The sequence below is a fragment of the Ochotona curzoniae genome, unplaced genomic scaffold (assembly GCF_017591425.1).
Source record: "Ochotona curzoniae isolate NIBS_2020 unplaced genomic scaffold, NIBS_Ocur_1.0 contig_883, whole genome shotgun sequence".
Classification (NCBI taxonomy): Eukaryota; Metazoa; Chordata; class Mammalia; order Lagomorpha; family Ochotonidae; genus Ochotona; species Ochotona curzoniae.
In genome coordinates this window covers 21,429,708-21,454,792 of record NW_024466599.1, presented here as the reverse complement: position 1 = coordinate 21,454,792, position 25,085 = coordinate 21,429,708, and the positions used below count along the sequence as shown (strand labels likewise).

Here is a 25,085-nt window from a genome sequence, read left to right as displayed (position 1 = left end):
AAATAGAAAGCTGGAAGGAAATGGAGCAGCAGGGATACAGACGGGTGCCCATGTAGGATCCTGGTGAGGATGTAAGCCAATAGGCTATGTGTTGGGCCCCCCCAGAATGCTATTTCTGCAAACAATCATCAGACAAAGTTTGTGTGCTGTTAAAAAGCAGTTTGTGTGCTGTTAAAAAGCAGATCTCTCTTTAAACACTAGCAGAGATCTCTCTTTAGGACACTCACCAGAGCACAATTCATATTTCTTATTTCATCTCACATGAAACAGGGAAAATTCCTTTGCTTCTCTGTCAACTCCTTCCTCACCCATCTTCATGCATGTAACTGAAGTTGTGTAAACTGATGTATGGTGTAACTGTGCTACAATATTAACACTAGTAGTAATAACATCAACAGAGGTGATCAGACAATTATTGTGGAATTTTTCTGATAACTTGTCCAGTAAAAAATGTTTGGATCATCTACATGACTGCTTGAAAAAAGTTGTTTCCCAGGTTCTATTACAGCTTTTATCTCCTCTTGTAAATGAAATACACAAAATGATACATAAAACTTGCTATGGACTAGATATGGGAGGCAGGGTCTAGGAGAAAGCACCTTGTTGGATTCTTTCCCCCTCCCCGCCACTTCCTGCAGAAGCACAATATGGCATGACCTAAGTCTGACCAAATGGGAGAGTACATAACCCAGGCTGAGGGCAGGCTGGGCGAGCCAGTGGATAGAAAAGATCTAAGTCTGCACAGCCTCAGACTGCAGAACTACCTTGTCAATCTGGACCCAGGAGTGAACACAGTCCTACCTTATTCAAGTCTCTAAATTCTGAATAATTTTCAAAACAGTGGGTTAAACCTATCTCTTAAAACTAATACTGCAAATATTCACTGTGTACTCCCAAATGCTAAGCATTTTGTTGAAAAAGCTATGTATTCAGGATCTCATTTAGTCATCACAATAATTCACTGAGATATGTATGTAGCATTTTACTCCTTTTCATAGAGATGAAACATCAGAAGCTTAGAGAAGTTAAGTACCGTACTCAAATTCAAACCACTACAAAATTACAAGCACAACAGCGAAACCAAATTCTTGGGTCTAACATCTATAAAATAAGCACTCATTCTTCAACTAAATCAGATTGACTAAACTCCATAATACATTACAATTGTAATGATTTCTACTAAAATGTGCTAATTGCAAGAAGCTTCTTAAAACTCATGACTTTGGCAAAAGGTTCAGCCAAGCTGTGACTTTTAAGGGAAATGAGACATGATTTGAAAGGGAAAGATCATACATTGTAGAAAATCGATGACATTCAGAAATCAAGTGTGGTACAACATACGATTGTTAGCAAAAGAAAAAACCCATCTCTAAACGTTTGCTTTAAAATTAGATACAGTGAATCTGAATGACTCTGAGATCCTTAACACTAATCTCCGTATTTTTGCAGATAACGAAACAAAAGCCATGTTACATAAATGACATGAAAAGAGCTAAATGTTTCCAATACAAAATGCCTTCGACTTTTTAGTAATTGGGGTCACTGAACAGAGACAGTACATAAATGACTTTTTAGAAGTTTCTTTCTGGGCCTGGCATGATTGTTTAATTGGCTAATCGTCTGCCTACATGCATCGAGAGCCCATATGATCACTGATTCATGTTCTAGCGGCTCCACTTTCTTCCAGCTCCCTACTTGTGGCCTGGGAAAGCAGCACAGGATGACCCAAAGCCTTGCGACCCACCCACATGGAGACACAGATGATGATCCTGGCTTCTGATGTGCTCAACTCGGCTGTTGAGACCGCATGGGGAGTGAATCAGCGGATGGAAGATCTCTTTCCTCCTCTCTGTATATCTGACTTTCTAATAAAAACAAATAAATCATTTTAAAAAGTGTCAGATAAGATTAATCATCAGAGAATCTTATGTGAAATGAGTATTATACCTCTTTTACCCAATACAAATATCACATGGAGCAATATCTTGCAAGAAAGAACACAAAAATAGTAAAGCTATAAAATGAGTATATTATATTATTTTACATTATGTTTGAGGGCTGCAAAACCCTGGACTTCATATCCTTAAAGCGCATTTTAAACTAACTCTACAAAGTTAAAAAAAAAAAAGTTTTAAAAAAAGTTCTAAAAGTTACACAGTCTGCAATTCAACTTTTGTTCTCTAATAAAACAAGTTTTTCCATCAAGTGAAAGCCAGAAACGAAATTAACGAAGTCTTGCAAGTTTGTAATCAGGGAAAGCATTTTAGGTGGAGGACTACTGTGTTCACACAGACGCTCCCTGTCCCACTCGCATTTCACCTGAGCAAAATGTTTGCCACATGGTAGACACTTAACAACACTGGATGTCCAGGAATCCTGCTGAGTACTTTAAATAATCCACAAAAGTTAGGGAAAATCTTGCTGTTAAGAAAAAAAAAATCACCGTAAAAGGTAACATAGACTTAACTACTGATTCAAAGGAAAATACTGCATGTGAATAAACAGATGAGTGATCTTCAAAAAGTGATGGACCCAACAAAGAACACAACACAAATTCCACATCATAAAAGTACATTATTTTAAATATTCAATGGGTCAACAAAATTATTTAGATGACAGAATAAAGTGTCACTGGACTCCAGAATAGGTAAAAGAAAAAATCATCCAATATAAAAAAAACAAAGGAACACAAACTTTGTGACATGAGTAAAAATATATGTAAAATATGTAAAAGCAGTAAAGCAGTTACAAAAAGGCGAGAAAAATAATTAAGGGAAAACTGGTATCAAAATGAAGAAATAATGGCACCAAATTTCCCAATTTAGAAACCACAAATCACCCAAACTTCAGAGTTAAGAATCCCATTAAACAAAGAAAATAAATTTTAAATTATCTGTAGGCTTATCAGAAATTATAGTGCTGAAAAGAATAGTTATAGGGAAATCATAAAAGCAGCTGGAGAAAAAAATTACATGTTATATAAAGGGAAGCAATGTAAGTAAAGGTAAAATAGAATTTCAATTAATAACAACAGGATTCATCTACAAGAGATTCTACACCAAGAAAAACTAAAGGAAGTTCTACAAGCTGAAGGGAAATAAAAACTCCACTGTATAGGAAGAGCACCAGAAATGGAAAAATAGGTAGATAAACATATGTATAAGAGAATATATTTTGCCTTCACTTCTTAAAAAAACTAAGGCAAAAAAAGTATTATTACTACATTAATTTGTTATGTAAGCAAATGAAAACTGCACGAAGGATGAGGTAAGTATTAACTATAAATGGGCTATGATTCTGCAAGGATCCATTACGTGAATATAAATTATATCATATATGTATGTATGCACAAACATATACATAATACAGCTAACTAGTCCCAAAAATTACTAAAAGCCATCAATAAACACAAAATAAGAGAAGCAGAAAGATAAAAAACAGAAAGCACACATAGAAATAATAAAATAATTACAGAAAAGTATTAGCATAATCAATCAAATTGTCAGACTGGATAAAAACGTAACCCTGAGACATGTGCTGTTGTGTAGCAGTTGAGTCTGTCTGTAATGTGGATGCTGGTCCGAGTCCCAGCTTCTCACTTCTGATCCAGCACCCTGCCAATGTCCCAGGGAAAGCAGTGGAGGACAACTAAAGAGCTCGGGCCCTGCATCCCTGTGGGAGACACAGAGGAAGCTCTTGGCTTCTGGAGAGAGGACTACAGCCCCCTAAGAAGTCACCAGCCCTGGGTCAGAGCGGCATGCACTCAACGTGCATGGCCTTAATGATAACAACATTCTAGTGAACAGGCCTTAAGTCAGACCTTACAGATATTGTCAACCTAGTCTAACAGATAGGAAATCAATTATAACTTTTCTTAAAGATTTATTTATTTTTATTGCAAAATCAGACCAGGAGCCAGGAACTTCCTCCAGGTCTCCAATACAGATGCAAGTTCTAAGACTTTGGGTTGCCCTCAACTGCTTTCCCAGGCCACAAGCAGGAAGCTGGATGGGAAGTGGAGCTGCCAGGATTAGAACAGACACCCATATAGGATCCTGGCACATTCAAGGCAAGGACTTTAGCCACTAGGCCACCGCAATGGGCCCCACTTATAAATATTTTTAATACTGGGAAGAATTGAATCAATAACATCATATCACACATTTCAAAAGCTTACAATTAAATTGTTTTTGTCATTGTTCTGTTTAAGAAAGGAAGGAAGGAAGGAAGGCAGAGAGAGAGAGAGAGATGAAAGCAGAGGAAAGGAAAGCAGGAGCCAGTCTTATATCAGTTGGTTGGGCCACTGCCTGAGCCTCCAGTATCTCATACAGGTGTGACCTTTTGTCTCAGAAGCTCCGCTTCAGATCCAGCCCCCATTTAACACAACTAGGAAAACCAGCAGAAGATGGCCCATACATGGGTCCTGGCCATTGACTGGGAGACAAAGATGAAGCTCCTAAGCCAGGTGGGGAGTTAACCAGCAGAAAGATTCTCTCATTCTCTGAGAGAGTGTATGCATGTGTGTTTCTTCCTCTCTCTCTGGTAACTCTTTCAAATGCAGAAATCTTAAAAAGAAAAGGGAAAGAATTTCAAAATAACATTAATGATGTAAAATTTCCTCACAGTGATGGAAGGTGAAACACAAAATTCTTGAAGCACATAGGAGAAACTTTTAAACTTGAATATGATCCTAAGTGAGCCTTTACTTCAAGTCACAATCTTTTTTTAATTTCCAAAGTCCCTAGTTTTTAAATTTCTCCCTTTAAAGTCTAGTGTTTCTCTTAAATAACAAGAATGTTTCTGTTCTTCCACACTCAAATCTGACACTAACAAAATAAAATCAGCAGGATGGGGTAGGAGACCTTTGGGCACAGGCTGACTGTCCCCTTCTCTAAAGTGTAACTTACCACAGGTAACGTGAGCCAAGTTGCCACGAGGCGGTTGTTGATCCAGCGATACCAAGACGGGTTTACAAACATCAAAGGTAAAAAGGGACCCAGCATGAAAATGCTTCCAAAAAAGCTTCCCCAAAATAGAGTGAGTATGAAGTATATCCCTTTCCATGACACCATGATTCTGAAAGATATTTTAAAAAAAGATATTTTATTATTATACATTTAACATTTCAAATTCAACTGCAGAATGATGCATAATTGAGGAACTAGAGCAAAGGCTCTGCTAAAGGTTTTAAGAACTGGAATCCACAGGTGACAGGCCTCTCGTTCTCTCACACACACACACACACACACACACACACACACACACACACACAGCAGCAGGCCTAACACAATGCATTAGGAATGGACAGCCGAACAGAGCAGATGCCTGACCTCCAGAAAGAGAAAAAAAAAGTCTATTTTAAGAAGTCTTTTTTGAGTTCGGTTGTTAGTAACATAAAACCATGTATTTTCTTTCCCAGGATGTTATCTAACACTAATTCTTAAAATATTCCAGATTCTGCCTACCCAGTAAATACAATGGACAAAGGACAATATAACAGCTTCCTAAGAGTACATGTAAAAGTAACAGCAATACACTATACTACAGTGCACTAATCTAACACATAAAATAATAACTGTTAATTCTTTACATTTGAACCCAAACATAACAACTCTGGGCACTTTGTCAGCTGAAGGGCTTGGAGAAGTCAGAATCCTGACTTCCTGAGCTTTCTGCCACAGAATTATAGTGAGAGTTCTCATATCCAAAGACAGTGCTGATAGTCTAAAATAAATAGTTATACAATTGAAAATGAGTCATTAAACCTTTCATTCTATAACCTAAACTTTATTAGAGCAAAAACATATTTTGCTTCAGGATGGGAAAATTCCTGTAAACTATGAAAACAATAATGGCCTCAGAACGTACATAAGATAACAAGCGGCATAGAGTTCCGAGGCAGCCACCCAATGCTAGAGTTTGTAGGTTTGAGGTCACGCTCTGCATCTTCCCTCCAGTCTTCTGGTAATGCTGATCACAGGACACAGCAGTGATGGCTCAAATGACTGGCGACTTGTTACACAGGTTAGAAACCTGGACTGGGTGCCCAGCTCTTGGCTATGATCCTAACCCAGCCTCAGCCACAGCTCAATTCCAATTACTGCAGCCATCTGAGAAATGAGCCAGCAATTGTGGCGCTCACTCTCCCTCTCTCACACAATAAAGCGGGTACACCAAGATCAAGACCTCTGAAATGTTTTAAGAATCTCACAACAGGAAACAAAATTTCAAATGTCATGGTACTTTTTTAAAATGTCAGACAAATAATAAAACAGGTTGAATTCCTTACCCTTACAGAATCAAATTTGTGTACTGGTATATTTTTAAACATTCTCCTTTATTTGACAGTGTGTCTATGAAATCTTTCAAAACAAAAACAGGATAGATATTTGCTAAGAACTGTTTTTTTTTTGTTGTTTTTTTTTTTTTTGCTAACCTCTAGATCAGAACTTGTGAGAAGTGGGAGAAGTGGATGAGGAACTAAACATAGAGGCAAAGGACACTGAAAAGCAACAGGCCGATCATGCCAGGAGTTCACACCCATGGCAGCCCCACACTTCCTCACATGGCCTCTTCTTTGCAATAACAGACAATGCTGACAGCATCTCCGCAGTCTTTAACTTAAAGCTTTTCTTAACAGGATAAGAAAAAAATACACTTTTAAATTAAGACTTTTCAACTCCTACTTCCCTTTATACCTGCTCCCACCCCCAATCCTGCAATGCTAATACTGTATTTGAAAATGCTGCAACTACTTCTTTCTGTTTTCCATTTACTCTTCCTGTCTGTAGACATCAGCTAGCTCTAGCTTTAGACACTCAGCCCTAAACTCCCTGTGAAGCTCTACTTTACACTGTACTCATTATTACGTGGCTCGCCCCCACCAATGGTTATGGCATGCTACTTTCTCAATTTTTTATTTAATGTGATTAAAAATACAAATGAAGGTTAAAAGGGCTTAATGATCATCTAATAAAATTTTGTCATTTAATGGTGATGGAATTTAGGCCCAGCAGCGTTCTACGTAATAAGCTGTAACATTAAGTCGCTTCTACCAGGACAGAGTTAATTTAACACAACTGAGTCAATACTCGAGATCCCCAGACCCCCTCAGAGAACCAGGGTTTGAGTTCGGGCTCAGATTCATATGCCAGATCCCTGTTAGTGTGCACACTGGGAAGCAGTATAGATGGCTCATGGAACTGGGTCTCTGTCACCTACGTAGGAAATCCAGATCAAATTCCAAGCTCCTATCTTTGGTCTGGCTTAGTTTTGGCTACTGCAGGCATTTGGGGAGTGAATCATCAGAAATAAATTCTCTAAAGGTCTCTGTCCCCAACGTTCTGCCTTTCAAATAAATAAATTCTTAAAAAAATTTAAATGTTTTCTATCCACTACTTAACTTTTAAATCAGAAATTTAGATAGATACAAAGGGTTGTGTCACAGGAACACACCAGAATCACTGAGATGAAATTTAAGCTAAAATTATTTTCTATACTCTTCTTACATCTTTGTTAAACTTTCAATCACCTATTTCCAACAATTCAATACTCATATAAAGGCATCCCTAATGTGTGCCAGGCTCTGCGCCACCTGTCTGGAAACTCAACAACAAATGCAGCAGATACTGCAAAGTTCTCAAACACACAAGGGTCTGCCAAACTCTTCTTTATAAGCGTCTTGGTGGTTTCGCTTTGAATCTCATCCTATTCTTCACCTTTGTGAATCAAGTACCAATGGTTTGATGGGCAAGTTAGGTGGAGGAAAAAAACAGCTGACAACACCAACTGCTGGAAAGGATACTAAGTGACCAGAATTTACAGAACATTAGTGGTAGGAAATGCAAGACAGTATGGCAACTATCTGAAATACACAGATTACAGGAATAGTCTGGCAGTCTCGTGAAATGTTAAACCTTGGAGCATTCTAGTAGTTACAAGGCCCACAATCCACAGCCAAGTACCTGGGTTCAATTCCTGGCTCTGGTTCCTAACTCCTGCTTCCTGCTCATGCAGACCCTGGGTGGCAGCAGGTGACAGCTCAAGCAAGCCAATTCCCTACAAGGGAGGCCTGGATGGCAGTACTGGCTCCTAGCTCCTAGCTCCTAGCCTCTAGCCCTTGTGATCATTCTGGGAGTGAACCACAAAAAAGCAACCTATGTGCATGCTGCCTCTCAAATTTAACCAAAGAAAATGTTGAGTCTACGCTTAAAATATATCCTACCCAGGACAAAGACATGCTCATACAAAAGCCCACACATTAAGTTTTCAAGATAGTATTCCCTCTAACTGCCACAAACAATGCAAATTTTGGTCAGGGAGTGAACAAATAAGCAACCATCCAGTGGAACACTATTCACTAATAGGGGCAGACTATTGACGAAAACAAGTGCTGACAAGGATGCAGAACAAGAAGTCACATTATACTTGTGCTGGGAATGCATGACAAGGTGGCAGCTCTATGAAAGGTCTGGAAGCTGCCTAAAACTCATTGTGCCGAGAGAAAGAAGCCAGCTTCAAAAGACAGGATCTTTTTTTTTACTGCTGATTCGGGTATATGACATTCTGGACATGGATAAGGCACAGGGGCAGAAAACAGAATAGTGGCTGGCAAAGATCAAGAGTGGGGAGACAGTCTATCAAAAAAAGCACAGGGAAGTGTAAGGAGTTGAGGAAATCCTTGTTTCCTGATTGCAGTGTTGATTACAAAATAATGCAATTGTCAGAAACTCACACAATGACACTTTATTTTCTTTTCCAAAGGTTATTTATCTGAAAGGCAGAATTAGAGAGAAGAGGAGTAAGGGAGGGGGAAGACAAAAGAGAAGGAAGGAGAGCAAGAGACTGATCTTGATAGTTCGCTTGCCAAAGAAGCACAAGAGCCAGCATTGGGCCAGGTTGATGCCAGGAGCTTTCTCCTAGTCTCCCACAGGGGAGGGACCCAAATACCTGGGTCATCTTCTGCTTTCTTAGGCCATCAGCAGGAAACTGGAACAGAAATGGAGCATTCCAGAAACAAACCAGCAACCATAGGAGGTGCTGGTATGTCAAGCAGTAGCTTCACCTGATCAGCAAAATGCCAGCCTCCTAACGTTTTTTTTTTAAGATTTATTTTTATTATTTTTTTATTGGAAAGGCAGATATACAGATATATATGCTTGCAATGAAGGAATCTCAACTGAACTTGAACTGTGGTTATGCAGCAAGGTGGAGGAATCCACTATGGGGGGAGGGGCGTGGGAGGGGTGGGGGGAATCCCCAGTGCCTATAAAATTGTATCACATAATACAATGTTAATAACAATAATAAAATAAATAAATAAAAATTTTAAAAAAGAAAGTATTAGAAAAAAGAGATTTATTTTTATTATTTTTTTATTGGAAAGGTGGATATACAGAGAGGAGAGACAGAGAGGAAGATCTTCCGTCCGATGATTCATTCCCCAAGTGAGCACAACGGCCGGTGCTATGCCAATCCGAAGCCAGGAGACTCTTTCGGGTCTCCCACGCAGGTGCAGGGTCCCAAAGCTTTGGGCCGTCCTTGACTGCTTTCCCGGGCCACAGGCAGGGAGCTGGATGGGAAGTGGAGCTGCCGGGATTAGAACCGGCGCTCATATGGGATCCCGGGCGTGCAAGGCAAGGCCCTTAACCACTTGTGCCACCGCGCCGGGCCCCTAACGTTTTTCTTAATCATCCTTAGTACCTATCAGATTGTACTACATACCAACATGTGGGGAAGGACAAGAAATGGGGTGTCTAACTTCTGCAGGAAGAAAACATTGGTTAAATAATTGGTAAACTAAATAGTCAAACTTTTAAAATTAAAAAGTATATATATGTAACATCTTTGAATAGCAATACAATGATCATTTTGGGTATTTTTTAATAATACTGATATTTCTCATTCAAAAAGAAGCCATTTGGAAAAGAAGCATAGTTTTAAAAGCTGTATACCCATTTTACTTTCAAATACAGAGGAACAAAAGTGAGCCATGGATAACCTTGAAAAATCGTGCCTACTTCAAATACAACCTTACAACCTTTTCCCAAACAACAGAATATTCACGGAGTCTACTAACTCCCTACTAACTCTTTAGTTCATAATGTTAGGTCTGTTTCTGATGCTGGCCCATAGTTCACATGATTACAAACTCAAGCCAAAAGTAAAGTGCAGCATATAAACATGGCCCACCTAGACTTCTTATTCATATGTTGTTCCTGGAGAATGAACATGTGGAAGAAAACTTCCTGACAAAGACTAATGGAATCTACCAGGGATACCTTGCTCAAGTAGAAAATATATTCTACTTCACAGAATCTTCAGTTCTTTATTCACCTAATAAACCAAATGTTAATAATTAGTGCTGCTTTTATAACTACCAGGGAAAGTATGCAAACCAAATTTTTTAAAAAATGCAACTCACTGTAACATAGAACAGAATGGAGGTAAAATGAAGTATCTGACAGGTGTAGGGCAGAGGGAAGACAAACTCTGCGAAGAGGGGCTAATGAAAGCATTAGACTTGGAAGCACGAGTGGTTGAGGAGGAGTGGGCAGAATATCCAGAATATCTCAGGCAGTACCATAAAATAAGTGAAGGCAACTCAAATTCAATGGAGTATGGGGAACACACACACAGACGAGCCAATGGAAAATAACAGGGCTTAGGCCCTAGGAACTAAGCGTTCACACAAAGACCAAGCTCGCCAAGAATATCACCTTCAGCAAGTAAATACATGGGAAAAATCCCCCAGGCTCATGCTTTGATATAAATGTTGAAAGTGGTATGATATATATATATATATATATATATATATATATAAGCATATATATATTATATATATATATATAATAAGAATTCAATCAGTATAAGGATTTTTTTTTTTTTCTGAAAGTCCTCTTTGGTCTTTAAGTGAGAAAACACATGGGACTTGTTGGCAAAAATCCTGGAACGGAGAGGTGCTGGTATCAGAGTGGTTTGTAAGCCAAGAGGCCACACGACACTCAACAGCAGTTCTTCCACTCAACTGGCAGATGATCACAAGCCTAGCTCTCAACCCATACACCTCAGCTGCAGAGTGAAACGGCTGAGAAATTCTCCCTGAGGCCTCTATTTGCACAGACTGAATGAGCCAGCCTTCCAAGCACCTAATATTTGCCAGGTACTTCCAAAAGGCTCCTGGTATTTTCATTCTTAATATCTACTGATATTCATGAACAACCCATGAATGCCATCAGCGATTTTTGTTGAAATCCAAAGTTCAATCGTGAACACTGTAAAAGCAATGACAAACCCACTTAGATAGTAACTACTTGGGGCATGTGTTCAGTATTCTAATCAATAAGGGTTTTCATTCTACCAGTTTCACTGCTTGGAAAAAGAAATATGCTACAGAAGATTAGTAAGTTTGAAGTTCAAAAAGGATATTTTTATATTTTTATATTCTTCTATAATGTCAAGTGTGTTCTAAAATAGGCATTGTTTTAAACAGTCATATAATCTAAACAAAAGCATCAAAAGCAAGTATTGATTGCACCAGTGGCATCCACAGGTGAAGACATGAACAATTTGGCTTCTTAAGCAGATCTCTGACACCATGCTTACAAAGAGGTGACATAAACAATCCAGAATCAAGAATGTTCCCAGAAAATGCTGTAGAAAGAATTCAGAATTGAGGAAAGCGAAAGATTTTAAAAAAACCAAAGAGCAAAAAAATGGATAATAAAAGGCATACAATAAACTAGGCATATTGGTTTAAACGATTAAGAATTCATGTATTCAGAAGACTATGAGTCAATAAAGTACCCACAAAACTAACCAATGACATTATACTAAAGTTACACTTCTTACATTCCACTCTACCAATTAGGAAACTAAGAAAATTCCCGATTTTTTTTTAAAAAAGCAAGAAAATGAAAATTAATGTGAGTTGATTTATATGTGTGTTTATATATTTATGTCTATAAATTTCAACCTGAGTACAGCTTTAAATTATTTATTCATATATTTATAACCATATCTTAAATATTAATCTGCATCCAAAGTTTCAATTTGTCAAGTTTCCAGTGGGTTAAGTGTCTATAGTGCTCGCACCCCACACAGGCATCTGCTTGGAGTCCTGGATGCTCCACTTACTACAAGCTGATGCACCTGGGAAGGCAGTGAAGAACGGCCAAGGTCCTCAGGCCCTGCACCCACATGGGAAACTCAGAAGCAGCTCCTGGCCCTGGTTTTTGACCAGGCCAGCACTGGCCATTGTGGCCATTTGAGTATGTGAACCACTGGATGGAAGATCAGCTAGTTCCTTTCAAATTAAATAAATAAATCACATTAAATAAAAGGTTTTAAAAATTTGGTAAGTTTTTTAAATAAAGTAGGTAAATTTTCAATAAAAACCCTGACATGCTTATTGTGAAATATAATTATTAATGATCAGCAAGATAATTAAAATGATACCAATTCCTTCTATTTCAGAAGGAAAATAAAAATATTTAGAATATTTAACATTAGCTGCTTCTCTGTTTTCAACTGTAAATGAATACTTTGAATCTGTTCTCTACCATAAATTAGTACATTTTAGATACATGCTAAAACAGTATTTGAATAAACAGAAAATGAGCAGTTAATTAATAATTATTTCATGAACTCTGTCATGTAAATATACTCAAAGAAGTGCACAAAGGTAAAAATATAAGGTCATCAACTTAAGTATCCAATTCCAGTAGGAGCAATGAGAGAATGCCTACCAATGATAGATGGAAAGGACATTTCATATGATAATATACTAAGCAGCCACTCAAAGGATAAAGGTATAGCTGATATGAAAGGATACTTGTGCTAAGTTATTCATTAAATAAATAAAACCAATTGTGAAGCATACATAGCATGATCTCAGTTTTGCTCCCAAAGCCAGATGTTAAAAGTGTACCTCTGTGGGTATGTGTGAATACTTGGACTTCTGGGTGTATAACAAAGCTCTGATTTCAATAGATACAGTAATCCCAAAAAAGACTACAAGGAGGCTCCCCACAGATAAACTGTCTCCTCAATCTCCTTCCATGCTTTTTCTGCTTTCAAACGCTTCTCCTTGACCAAACCCAATTGGAAGTCAGAGAACAGCACAGGCCAGTCTCCTGGGACATACAACAGAGAGCAGACCTAGAAGGTAACAGAAACATCTGGAACACAAGGAGGTTACAAAACCTTATTTGCAACATCACTGCCATTCTTAGTTACATGCATATTAAAAAGTGATACATCTGGATTAATTATATATACTCATATTTTTCTTCTTGTATGTATTTTTATCAAAAATTTTCAAAAATAACAAATCCTTCCAAAACTAAGAACAGAAAAAAAAAGATTTATAAAAGTTCAATAAAATTAAATAACTTAATTTTGCTCTTTCCAAAAATGCTACTAAAAGTGCAACGGAAGAATTTCCTTATAATCCTATACCTACAAAGCAATTAATGTAGGAATAACTAAAAAATAAAAAGACTATATTTAAAAGCTGGAAAGCAGGAGGCCAAGTGCTGACCTTCTTGGCAGACCAGAAAAGGCAAAATCCAAGCCAAGCAGAGGGAAACACGGGAAGAAACCTGTAGAATCCTCAAAAGGGCTATGAATAGGCAACATCTGGTACAATGGGGTGCAAGTGGGGATGAGGTGAGGAATGAAGGGTACCAAGTGAGGATTAGGGGAAAACAGAAAAACAAGTGAAGTCCAGATCCCTGTTTCTCCCACATTTCTTTGAAACTGTCTTACTGTTATCTCAGCATAAGCCTGAAAGTCTTTTCCAGAGATGACAAAACAGTATCTCTTGATTGAGGAAGGCACAAATGAGGGCCTAGTTACTGCTATACCAACAGCGGGATATACTGACAGCTATGGTCTGCGTTCCCTCAAGGGGTCACTGGATGGACGCTTAGGCCTCACAGCAGGTTCTGAGCCCTGGGGGAGAGGTTTATAACTCACTGTGGGCACTATCCACAGAAGGGATAAACACAGATCCTGCAAGAATGAGTCGATTCAGGGCCAGCACCATGGCTCAACAGGCTAATCCTTTCTCTTTAAGCAGCAGCATTCCATATGAGCACCAGTTCATGCCCTAGCTGCTCCACTTTTCATGCAGCTCTCTGCTTACGGCCTGGTAAAGCAGCAAAGGGTGCCTTGGGATCCTGAAATCCACACAGGAGACCTGGAAGAAGCTTCAGATCATCTCAACTCTTCCCACTGTGGCCATCTGGGGACTGAAACAGCAGATGGAAGATCTGTCTCTCCTTCTCTCTGTAAATCTTTCCAATGAAAATAGATAAATCTTTAAGGGGGAAAAAAAAAAAAAGAATGAGTTGATACAGAAGAGTTGGCCTATTTTTCCTTATCCTCTGGCTTCCTGCACTGCCAGGTGGCTCTGCTTCCACACCCCCACCCCCACCATGTTGCCACATGCCACTATAGGCCAGGAGGACTTCTCTAGAGCTGGTGCTAAGCTGTTCAGGTTTTCAGTTGACAAAACTGAAGGGTATATCAACCTTTTTTCCAAGTACCCAGTCTGAGACATTTTGTTACAACAACAGAAAGTGGGCTACTAAGATAACCATTTACAGAGTAAATCATAAATGCAGAAACCTCAAACTGTCTCCCCATCTGGCTTTCAGAGGCCGTCAACATAATCTGCAGTACTAGATCAATGCTGGCTCATGAAATCATCTGAAATAATCCAACCGTTCATTAGCTGTGCTGTCCATATACCCACTGAGCACTTGAAATGTGGCTATCGCTGCTGATGAACTCAATTTTTTTATTTATGTTATTTAAATTTAGTTATATATGGCTAGTGGCTACTGTACTGAGTAAGGACAGCTATAGACAGAAAACTGATGTACACTTCTCTGGGCAACCTGACCAGGTCATGAGAAAAGATAGAAATAGAAACACTGGGGGATTCCCTAATAAAGAGTCCACCTAACCCCATAGGGAAACCCAAAGCTCCTAAGCCTCACCTACGTGGAAGGTTCTTAGTGACTTCTTAAATTATGTATCTTTACTATGAGTAAATCATGGGAAATCTGAGAAAACTCCTAATATGACATTACAAACTAAAATAAGTGGGAGGGAGAGGGGAGGGAAGCATACTTGAAGGAAACAAACAATTCAAGGGAAAAAAACTTCAAAGAAGAAAATCATCTTTAGCATTTACATAAAGACAAAAAAATACTATATCCAGGAAACAAGAAAAAAATTGCTTTTGTGGGAAAATAAGATGAAAAATAGAAATACTCAGCAAATAAAAGAACTACTGAGGAAGTTTAAAACAATAATAATCTTTAGCAAAAACTAAAAACTCAACAAGGTGAAAGCAGAATTAATATCACTCCATAAGACAGGCACAAGGTAAACAGTTGGAAAGTAGAGTTTCCAGAGGCCAAAGGCCAAAAGAGGAGGTCCCATTAATTAACAATATTCTGACAAGGTCCACAAAGCAGAGGGAAGCTGAAGGTGAGGAAATCAGCAACGAATAGTCCATGATTCTTCAGAACTGCAGAAAATTACTGAAAGCCAGGGCAGGGGATAAAAACTGAAACCCACCAATATTCATCATTAACTTTCAAAACATTGAAGAGTCTATACAGTTTCTAGAAAGGACTGGCTTTGGCCATCTTTGTTGCAAAACCGGAAGCACAAGAATGCTTACAAAATTCTGAAGGACATCATTTCCAACCAGTCACCCTATCAGTCATTAAGACAGCATAACAACACTATCATATCTGCCAGGTGTCAAAGCTAGCCTGGGCTCCACTCAAACAAGAGTGATACAGGAAACAAAGAATCCAGGGGAATCACAAAGATGACTTTATGAAGCGAAATTTCAGGATGATGGGCACACACATGAAGCAGAGAAAGCATTCCAACTAGATTAAGTGAGGATGACTAAAGTTGTGTCACTAAACCTTGTTGACCCAAAAACAGAACGCTCAAGTAAACTTGGCACACAAATTCCAATCTTCATTTGGCTTCTAGACCACATGTTAATTTCAATTCTGCTTTTCCTTGGCTCACCAGCCTTTCAGGTCAACTCATTGTATCTGTTGTATGGGCTCGGCTCTGACCCACCCATGAGAAGTAGGAGGGCCTGGGGAATTTGGACAACTAACAGATTTCCTGATGGTGAGCATGGCTCATTCATGTATGAACTCGCCCACTATCTTCTCCAGAGGAGGATATGATTCACTCTGGAAACAGATCAGACTACCTTCCAGAGGCTGGTGGCTCCAGAACTTTCATCTAAAGCTTACTTCTGAATTTTCAAAAGAAAATTAACAAAACTACGTACTCTTTCAGGTGGCAATGTTTTAAAGAAAAGCAATAAAATGACTGACATAAGTTTATCATATATGAGGAACGCACAAGGCACTTCTCAAGTAGTGTCCTATCAAGTATTGTAGTCAAACGTATTTTCACCACCAATAATTTTCAGAATATCAATAGCCAATCTGTGCACATATAAAACACCTATTGTAATTGTATGGGGCATTAGCATATAAAACACGTATTGTAATTGTAAGGGGCATTAGCAACAACAAAAATGTTTTGGGGGTCATCACCCATGGTGGAAAATGGAAGGCACAAAGTTTTTGCTTTTTGAAGAATTTTTACATCTCTATTTTAAAAATACAGATGTATTATTTTATACATAAAAATGATTTAGTAACAAAACTTCATAAACACTAATCTGGAACAGGATCATCCTTTTTACAATCTCTAATTAAATACAAATGTATTTGAGACAAATTGTAACCAGAGCAATCATAATTTTTCCACACTTCCAAATAAAAAGCAGTATGTTGAACTTGCTTTAAATGACATATAAAATGAAATTACAAACACTAACATCAATCACTGCAGATAAATGTGCAGACAGAATAGTCATTAATAGAAAATGACCACTTAGCAATGAAAACAAAATGTTTCAGCAGACAGCTAGAACCTGAGTGAGATCTCTCTACAACATGAAGGAACTGAACAATGTCTACTGTTCAAACAGTTGAAGACAGATACTCTGGTATGCACTACTCTTCTTGGAAACGTCACATCCAGGAAAAATCACACAGATTTAAGCTTTTTGACAAACATAAGTAAATTATTTATGAGCTGGTTAATTCCTTTCCAATCCACGAATCTGTGCCCATTTACACAGCCCCTCTGATGACAAGCCTGTGTTTTCTCCAGAACTGCTGTCAGGGAGGTCACAGCTATCTTTCAGCAGATCCTTCAGGGGCCTCTGGACATATTTTTCAGAACCTAGTGGCATAAACATCCCATCCTGCCTGATGAAATGGTATGCTGCTTTATTTCCCCAGCAAGAACTGCATTTGTTTTCCTTTGGAATCTCTGGGGATGGAAGGCTTGCAGCTAAATTTAACATTCAATACTAGAAAAAATGATTATGGTTCTTATTACTGCTTTCTCCTCCTACACTCTTATTTTTATTTTCAATGGCATCATCACATAGTAATTTTTATTAGAAATAATTTTAAATTCTTTTAATAGGCAGACCATTAATTTAAAGTCAATTAAATAGAAAATCATCATGGTGATCTTATTCATATTTGCTGATTTTATTCATTTTAAAACTTCAAGCCTCTACAAAAGGGATCAGAAAACCATCAGAAACTTTCATTAAGCAACTTATATTAAAAATATTATGAACACATAAAACATGTTCCTTTAGCAAGCAACCAATCAGAAGAGACAATGGATAAAACAAAAGAACATGACATATTTCCATATTAATCACACACTCACAAAGCTGGCAAACGAAGCCGAAAGGAAAATGTAGTTTATCCTGGCACCTTTACAGGTTTGGAGAAAACATACAGAAAAGAGCAAGAATGGACAAATGGTATCATTCTACTATTTTCTGAAGCAGCAGGAGAACACTTCCCCAGATTCAGAAAGAAGATACAAAATAAACAGACACTTCAGAAAGGATCTCAAAGAAATAAAACCAGAGTTCATGAATTCCGATTTAAAAAGACACCTAACCAAAAAGTTAAGGATCAGAATGGGGCCAAATCACAGTAACATCTGCTCAAAATGAGGCAAGGAAGAGGACTTTCAATAAGAAATGAATTTTAGTAACATAGCCCTACTGAATCCTATGGGAAGAGTCCACTACAAGATTAAGACAGGATTAGGTCAAATGACATTGAGAGAAGAAATTATCGATAGACATCTCAATATTATAAATGTCCACAGTTCTCTAAAACTTTATCTACAATTGCTTTGTAATGCTGGAAGTAGGAATGAAGATTTACAGGATGTTAGGTGCAGGTGTAGTAACCAGAAGGTACACCAGGGGGCTTCTGAGAATTAGAATGCTCGCGTCTTGGTTGGACTGCTGCAGGTTATTAAAGTCCATGAACTGTGCACTTGGAATTTATGTATGTACTTCTCTGTATGTACATTTCAATAATATTTATAAAAATGTTATGTATATAAAGAATCCAACTGGATACATGGGACTTACAGGGGAGGAGGGACCATAAATGGTCAAAAAAGAAATGTTCCAGTCAATTTATTTTCAAGAAAAATGCATACTGAAACAACAAAGTATCACCACCAAGACCCCCAGCCTACTAGCAGAATGTCTGTTTTGCCTTTGATGTTCTAACAGTCACTGTAGGTGTGGTGCCTTCACAGCTGGAGGAAGGATAAAGCAAAGAGGTCTGGTCACTCTGAAATGCCAGCGGCAGAGTGGCTACTGCAAAGCTGAACATGCCTACTCTCACAGATTTCCGCCTGGCACCCACCAAAGACAAACACTCAACTACATGTACAAAGATGTTTCATTGTAGCACCGTTGGCAACAGGATAAGAACCAATATAAACGTCCACTGACAGAAGAGCTAAATAAAAGGTGGCATATCTACCACCATGAAGCACTACGAAGCAGCTGGGCAGAATGAGGTCAAACTACAATTTCTAAAATGAACAGCACTCCAAGATATACTGTTAAAAGAAAAATCTCAAAAAAAGAAGAAAGAAAAATCTCATTTTGGCAAGCGGGGACAATACCCTCTCCAAAACTCTGCTGCCATGAGGTTTCTATCCACAAACAGCAAGTTATCGAGAAGGATGCTGGACAATGACATCTATGGCACCTCTATGGGACTGGGAAGGAACAGGCTGTGACTGGGGAAGGCTGGCAAAAGGAACTGAACCATTCTCTGCTGTTTAAGATAACATGTCCATTTCTTACTGCCGCAGTAACAAAAAGGGGAAAAGACAAAGCAGCAGTCGTGCAGACGCAAGACACTACAGAGAAAAACAAGTCTGCACCTGCCCAGGGCGGGCAGCAAGGTTAGGAAGAGAAGAGTGAACGTACAGACACCAGGAGGACAGGGAGAAAAAGATGCAAAGAGGAAGACAAGAAAACAAGCATATACTAAATGTCAAACTCATGAAAAATCATTAAGCATGACAGTTGTACAGCATTACAAATAGAACTGGAGCTTTAGACACTGTTTGGTTCCAAGATGGAGAATGCGAGAATGAGGAAGGCTGAGGGACACAGATAGTTGGGACAAAGCTAGGTTCTGTCCTGTGACCAGTGGGTGCACTTTCCACTAGAAAGGCATCAGAGAAGGTTCTGGCACTGAAAAGGGCTAAAGTACAAGCTAGGCCTGCATCTGCAGGAACGAGAGTGTTCAAGCAAGCTAAGACAGAAAGCAAAGACCCCTGAAGTTATTCTTCGGTACACACTGTACAGAGACTGTTAGTGCTGAACAGGTTTTCCAATTTTTCAGGAACTCTGTGGGGTTTTTGTTTCTTTCAACTCACTTCAGATATCATGAATTATTAACAGGGAGATTTTTTTAATGAAATGTCACCCAGGTTTTTTTTCTGTGTAAAATGGCAAGTACACAACATTTCAACATTTCCTGTTATTACACAAGATTTCCTTATAAGATACAAAAGTTAAAACCGCATACACCCACATTAAGTGGAACACCACTATATGAAAACATTTCAGAAAAAAAATTACACTAACTGTAGTATGTCTCCTAGCCCCTACCTATGAGATGTGATACAAGTAAATATACTCCTTCATATTAAACAAGGTTCTATGACCCAGCAACTCCATTCTTAGAAACAGATACATATATATCAAAGTGAAATGAAAATATATGACCACACAAAAATATACATTAAATGTATTGTGTGTGTATTATGCATTATTAAAAATACTTTAGAAGTAGAAACAAACCGAATGTCTTCATTTACGAAAGAAAATACTAGTCAACATTACATAACAAAAAAGGAAGTACTGACACATGCTATAAGACAGACTTTGAACATACTATACACTATAACAATCCATACATTACATGATTTCATTCACATGAAATGTCTAGAATAGGCAGGGCTGTAGAGACAGAGTATGGAGTAACATTCCCTGGGGCTGGGGGCAGGGCAATGGGGAATGACGACGAGTGAGAAGAACACTTGTTTACGGGTAGTTCCTGCAAAACAAAACTGCAGGACTGTTGTCTCTCTCCTTCAACCTGTACTTTCCAAGTGTAAAGAGTTTTATTTTTACATTCTAACAAAAAAGGAAAAGAGTCTTAACATTTATGTCAAAGGCCAAAGTCAGAAGCCAAGACTGCTTGTATCAGGAGGCTGGACAAGATCCACCACTAGGTTATCAGTGAAGGCACAGTTGGCCAATAAGAAGCAGCAGCATAAACTTTGAACTATGTAACAGCAAAGACACTTGCCTAGGGTCTATCACATAGAGTTGATATTCTGACAGCAATCTTTTCTTAAGATACTGTTAGTCACTGCAAGGCATAAAATCCCAGTGTATCTGGAAAGATTTAACAAGTAAACTGCAACAAAAGGCATTCCACCACAAAATCACAATTAATCACAAATCAAAAAACACAAACTGATCACATTATTTATACAAAAAACTACAGCTGTCATTATCTTCTAGAAAGCTTACACCACAGAGAAATATAAACTGAATAAAGACATTCGTTTTTAATTGTTTATCAATTTTATTGGAAAGTCAAATATACAGAAAGGAGGAGACACAGAAGATCGATCTTCCATCTGCTGATTCACTCCCTAAGTGGTCACAATGGCCAGACCTGAGCCCATCCGAAGCCAGGAGCCAGAAACTTCTTCCTGGTCTCCCATGTGGGTGCAGGGTCCCAAGGCTTTGGGCTGTCCTCCGCTGCTTTCCCAGGGCACAAGCAAGGAGCTGGAAGGGAGTGGAGCAGTCAAAATTGGAACTGGTGCCAATATGGGAGCCCAGTGAATGCAAGGCAAGAATTTTAGCCACTAGACTACTGTGCCAGGCCCCTAAACACTACTATCTTGTCAACTAAAACAAATATCATTGTGGGGTTTTTTTTAACAGATACAAGGAAAAGGAAGACAACCTTTAAATATCCTTCCCTCTTGCAATCTATTCTTCAATTAGCAAAGAGCTTAACCCGTAAGTTATGCAAAGAATTCAAAATTTTGGCTCCTTAAAATTGTATGTTAAATGTAACTTGTTCTGTAGAGATGCTCCTCATCTTTAGCACCAGGATTTGTAACTCTCAAGCAGTTAAGACAATACTGCTTTAAGAAAAACAAAACAAAAAAACAAAATAAAACTGCAGCCTAACATTGTCTTCCACTGGAAATAAACTTGAGGAACGTTCTTAACGTTTGCAAAATCAGCAATGCAATTTTCACTGATGAAATAAATCAGATATCTAAGCAATGGAGCCAAATCAGGACAAACTGTATTTTGCTATTCTAAGAAATAAGTTGGGAAGTTAAAAAATAAATTGCACAATTAAAAAAGTAAAGAAAACACAAATAAATATATTAGTTACACATAAATTATAGATCTTACTAACTGTATTCATAGACTAGGTTCTAAAATTGAAGAGGTGTCTTATTGTTCAACACCTTATAACCTATGTGAAAACAATTTTTTTCAAGCATTTCAGATTGAATTTCATCAACCATGGATTTGGTAGGAATATAAGTGTCACAAAACACTTTTTCTGACTTATTCTGAAAGATAATGACTACATTTGGGTTCATGTTTAAAAGTATATTTGTGCAAATAATAACAGGGTTAATATCTGGAACATCTGCTTTGCTATTAAAACATTACTTCTATGGCTCCTTTTTTCCCTAGACTAGCAGAAATCAAAATAAATAACAGATGGAGGATGACCCTGAAATTCTCCATCTATTTTAAACTGTTTCATGTAGCATATTCTTAAAATTAACAAATAGGCCGATGCTGTAGCATTATCAGGTTAAGTGGACACCTGTACTTCCAGCATCCCGTATCAGCATTGGTTTAAGTCATAGCAGTTCCACTTTTGGTCCAGCTCCCTACTTACTAATAGCCTGAGAAAAGCAGCAAAGATGGCCAAAGCTCTTGGCTTCAGCCTTATGCCTCGCCCAACCTCAGCCATTGCAACCATCTGAGAAGTGAATCAGCAAATGAAAATCTCTGTCTCTTCTTCCCTTGTAAATGACTTTCCAACCAATAAATATATTTTTTTAATTAACACAAAGAACACAGCAAGGGGAGTTAGCATAAGCACCAATAAAAACATTTGAAACAAAAGCTCATGAAGCCTAAGAATGGTAACAACATTTATAGAATTCTTGAAAATCATAAAATCTCCGAATGCAACCATGTTAGTTTACAGACAGGAAATAGTTTTCAGAACAGCATAATGCAATCATTATGATAGGCATCTCTGAAAAGTCAATTAATTTAAAAACCGCACTGCCTATAAAAATCATATATTGTGGAAATTCAGAGTTCATAATGTTTTACAGAAAATTTAGCCCAGTGATCTGCAAACATTTTCTGCTCATGAAACCCTTTACTGTGGATCCCTACCAAGAAGTTGGATATATAAAGCAAACAAAAACAGCAGCCCTACATCAGAGTTGGTCCTGCATCCTACTCCTTACCTCTGCTGGCCCACTTGCCCTACGGGGCATTAAAGGACATACATTATTTGACTCCAGGGACTCAGGGCAAGGCCTCTATTCCAGCTGAGACAATAGGGCTCCAGCTTCACTTTTCATAGTCTCTTTTCTTACTACAAAGAAAGTTCTTATCTAGAATTATTCTTTGTTCTCATATAATCTCTACTTCACCTCTCTCTTTCTCTCTCTCTCTCTCCCTCCCTCCCTCCCTCTCTCTCTCTCTCTCACACACACACACACACACACACACACACACACACACACACACACACACACACGGATACGGCAAAAGGTGAACTTGGGTAGAGAATAAGGTACAGGTAACTTGCTTGTGTTCTTGAGAGGATGCTCCTGGGACAATTCTAAATGTGTAAGTCATGATGCAGAAACACAGGCTATGACTGTGTAGCCAAGGCTGCATGCTTCTCTTGGACACTTCCTTTGCTACATAATAGTGGAGCTAAAAACTGAAAAGTTGTGATTTGGATTTGTTTTTTGTGCAACTACTGGGGACTGAGTAAACACAAACAGAAGCTAAAAAGATATTCGATGTACCTAAAGGTGGGTAGTAATTTCTTAGGTCCAAGGAAGTAAAATTATGATTCAATTTAGAGTTTTTGTATGATCACATTCTCCTTACACCTTAGAAAAGGAGGATGCTAGGTCTTAGGCAACACTAAATCACTGTATGCGCACATCACATCACACAGGTCACAAATCACTTTCCTTTACACACTCATTTATTTCAGCCTTGTGATAACAAGGAAGAAAGGAAACTTGAGAATTTTACAGATAAAAAATATTATCCAAAGTCACAAAGCCAGAAAAAAAAAAAAAAACAGGAGTTCTGGAAATATATCTAGCCACCACTATGTATTCCAGAGTTATTACACATGTGTGCACAATCCAATACCTACATTCAACCCAGAAGAAGGGTCCCAAGGAAGTCCATGAACTGAGAGACAACTCTACATGGACACAATTAGAGGTTAACAGTAAAAAAGTGCTGCAATACACCCAGGCTTGCTCAGCCAACAAACTGGCAAGAGTGGCCTCTATGTGGGAATAATACACAGTGACAAGATGAGAATAAGACATAGCTAACCTCCTCTCATAAAAACTAAAAACTTTTATGTAAGCTTTTGAAAAAACCACAAAGCAGTTTTGTTCCTAAGTGCTAATAATAACAGACCTATATAATTATAACATTCCAAACTGCATCCAGCACCCCCTGCTCTGTCTTCTCATGCCCACTCCTACCTTCTTCATCCACAAAATGATAAAAATTGCTTTAGATTAGTGTTTCTCCATGGGATATGCACTACGTCTAACCGCGGGATCGTGGATATCTGTTGGAGGTTGTCTTTCCTTTCAGTTCTTTAGCACAATATATTTTGCATTCTATTGTCAACTATTTATTCATTTTATTACAGCTAAAGTGTATCAATTCATTTAGGTTACGGAGACAAAAAATTAATTAACCAAGAATCTTATTTCAGGACATTGAAGAGTACTGGAAATATTTTTGTGAAGGGGGAACTTTAAGCTGGAGAGAATTAATAGATGAGACAAACACAAATATTCTTTCCAATTCTATTATTTAGTGATTCTATATAACTATTTTAAACATTAATAATGAGACAGATAACACTGAAAAAAGAGTGAAACAAGACACTCTAAGTCTGCTTCTGCAGTTCCTTAAATAGTTAAATTCATAGGAAAGCAACTATATCCTATATGCTGTATTATGTCAGAACATTATGTAGTTTGCTTTTAAGAAGAAACTAAGAATTTTGAGAAGAAAATCAATTTTACAACATAAATTTATGAGTTTAAAAGGAAGCAAAGATTTAACCTGCATGACACAATCATTGATTTTGAAATCATACCTTAGGAATCATTAACATAACAATTGCATGCACCTTTTCCCACTCCCCAACAGAAATGTGTGGTATATTTTCCCTCTCCCCCAAAAAATCTAAAAACAATTGAAAACAGTGATTCTGTGAGGATCACTTTCCCATTGGCTGTGGGGGAGATCCAGGCATCAAAAGGACATGATA

At 38.1% G+C, this 25,085-nt stretch overlaps 1 protein-coding gene across 1 annotated transcript in view; it reads right to left on the bottom strand.

Annotated features, from left to right (window-relative positions):
* Window positions 1–25,085, bottom strand: part of LCLAT1 (lysocardiolipin acyltransferase 1) — a 141,186-nt gene that overhangs the window by 82,118 nt on the left and 33,983 nt on the right. Inside the window, exon 3 of the mRNA XM_040993021.1 lies at window positions 4,908–5,076. Coding sequence (XP_040848955.1) covers window positions 4,908–5,072 — 165 coding nt within the window. The 5' untranslated portion in view covers window positions 5,073–5,076. The remainder of the gene's footprint in view (window positions 1–4,907; window positions 5,077–25,085) is intronic.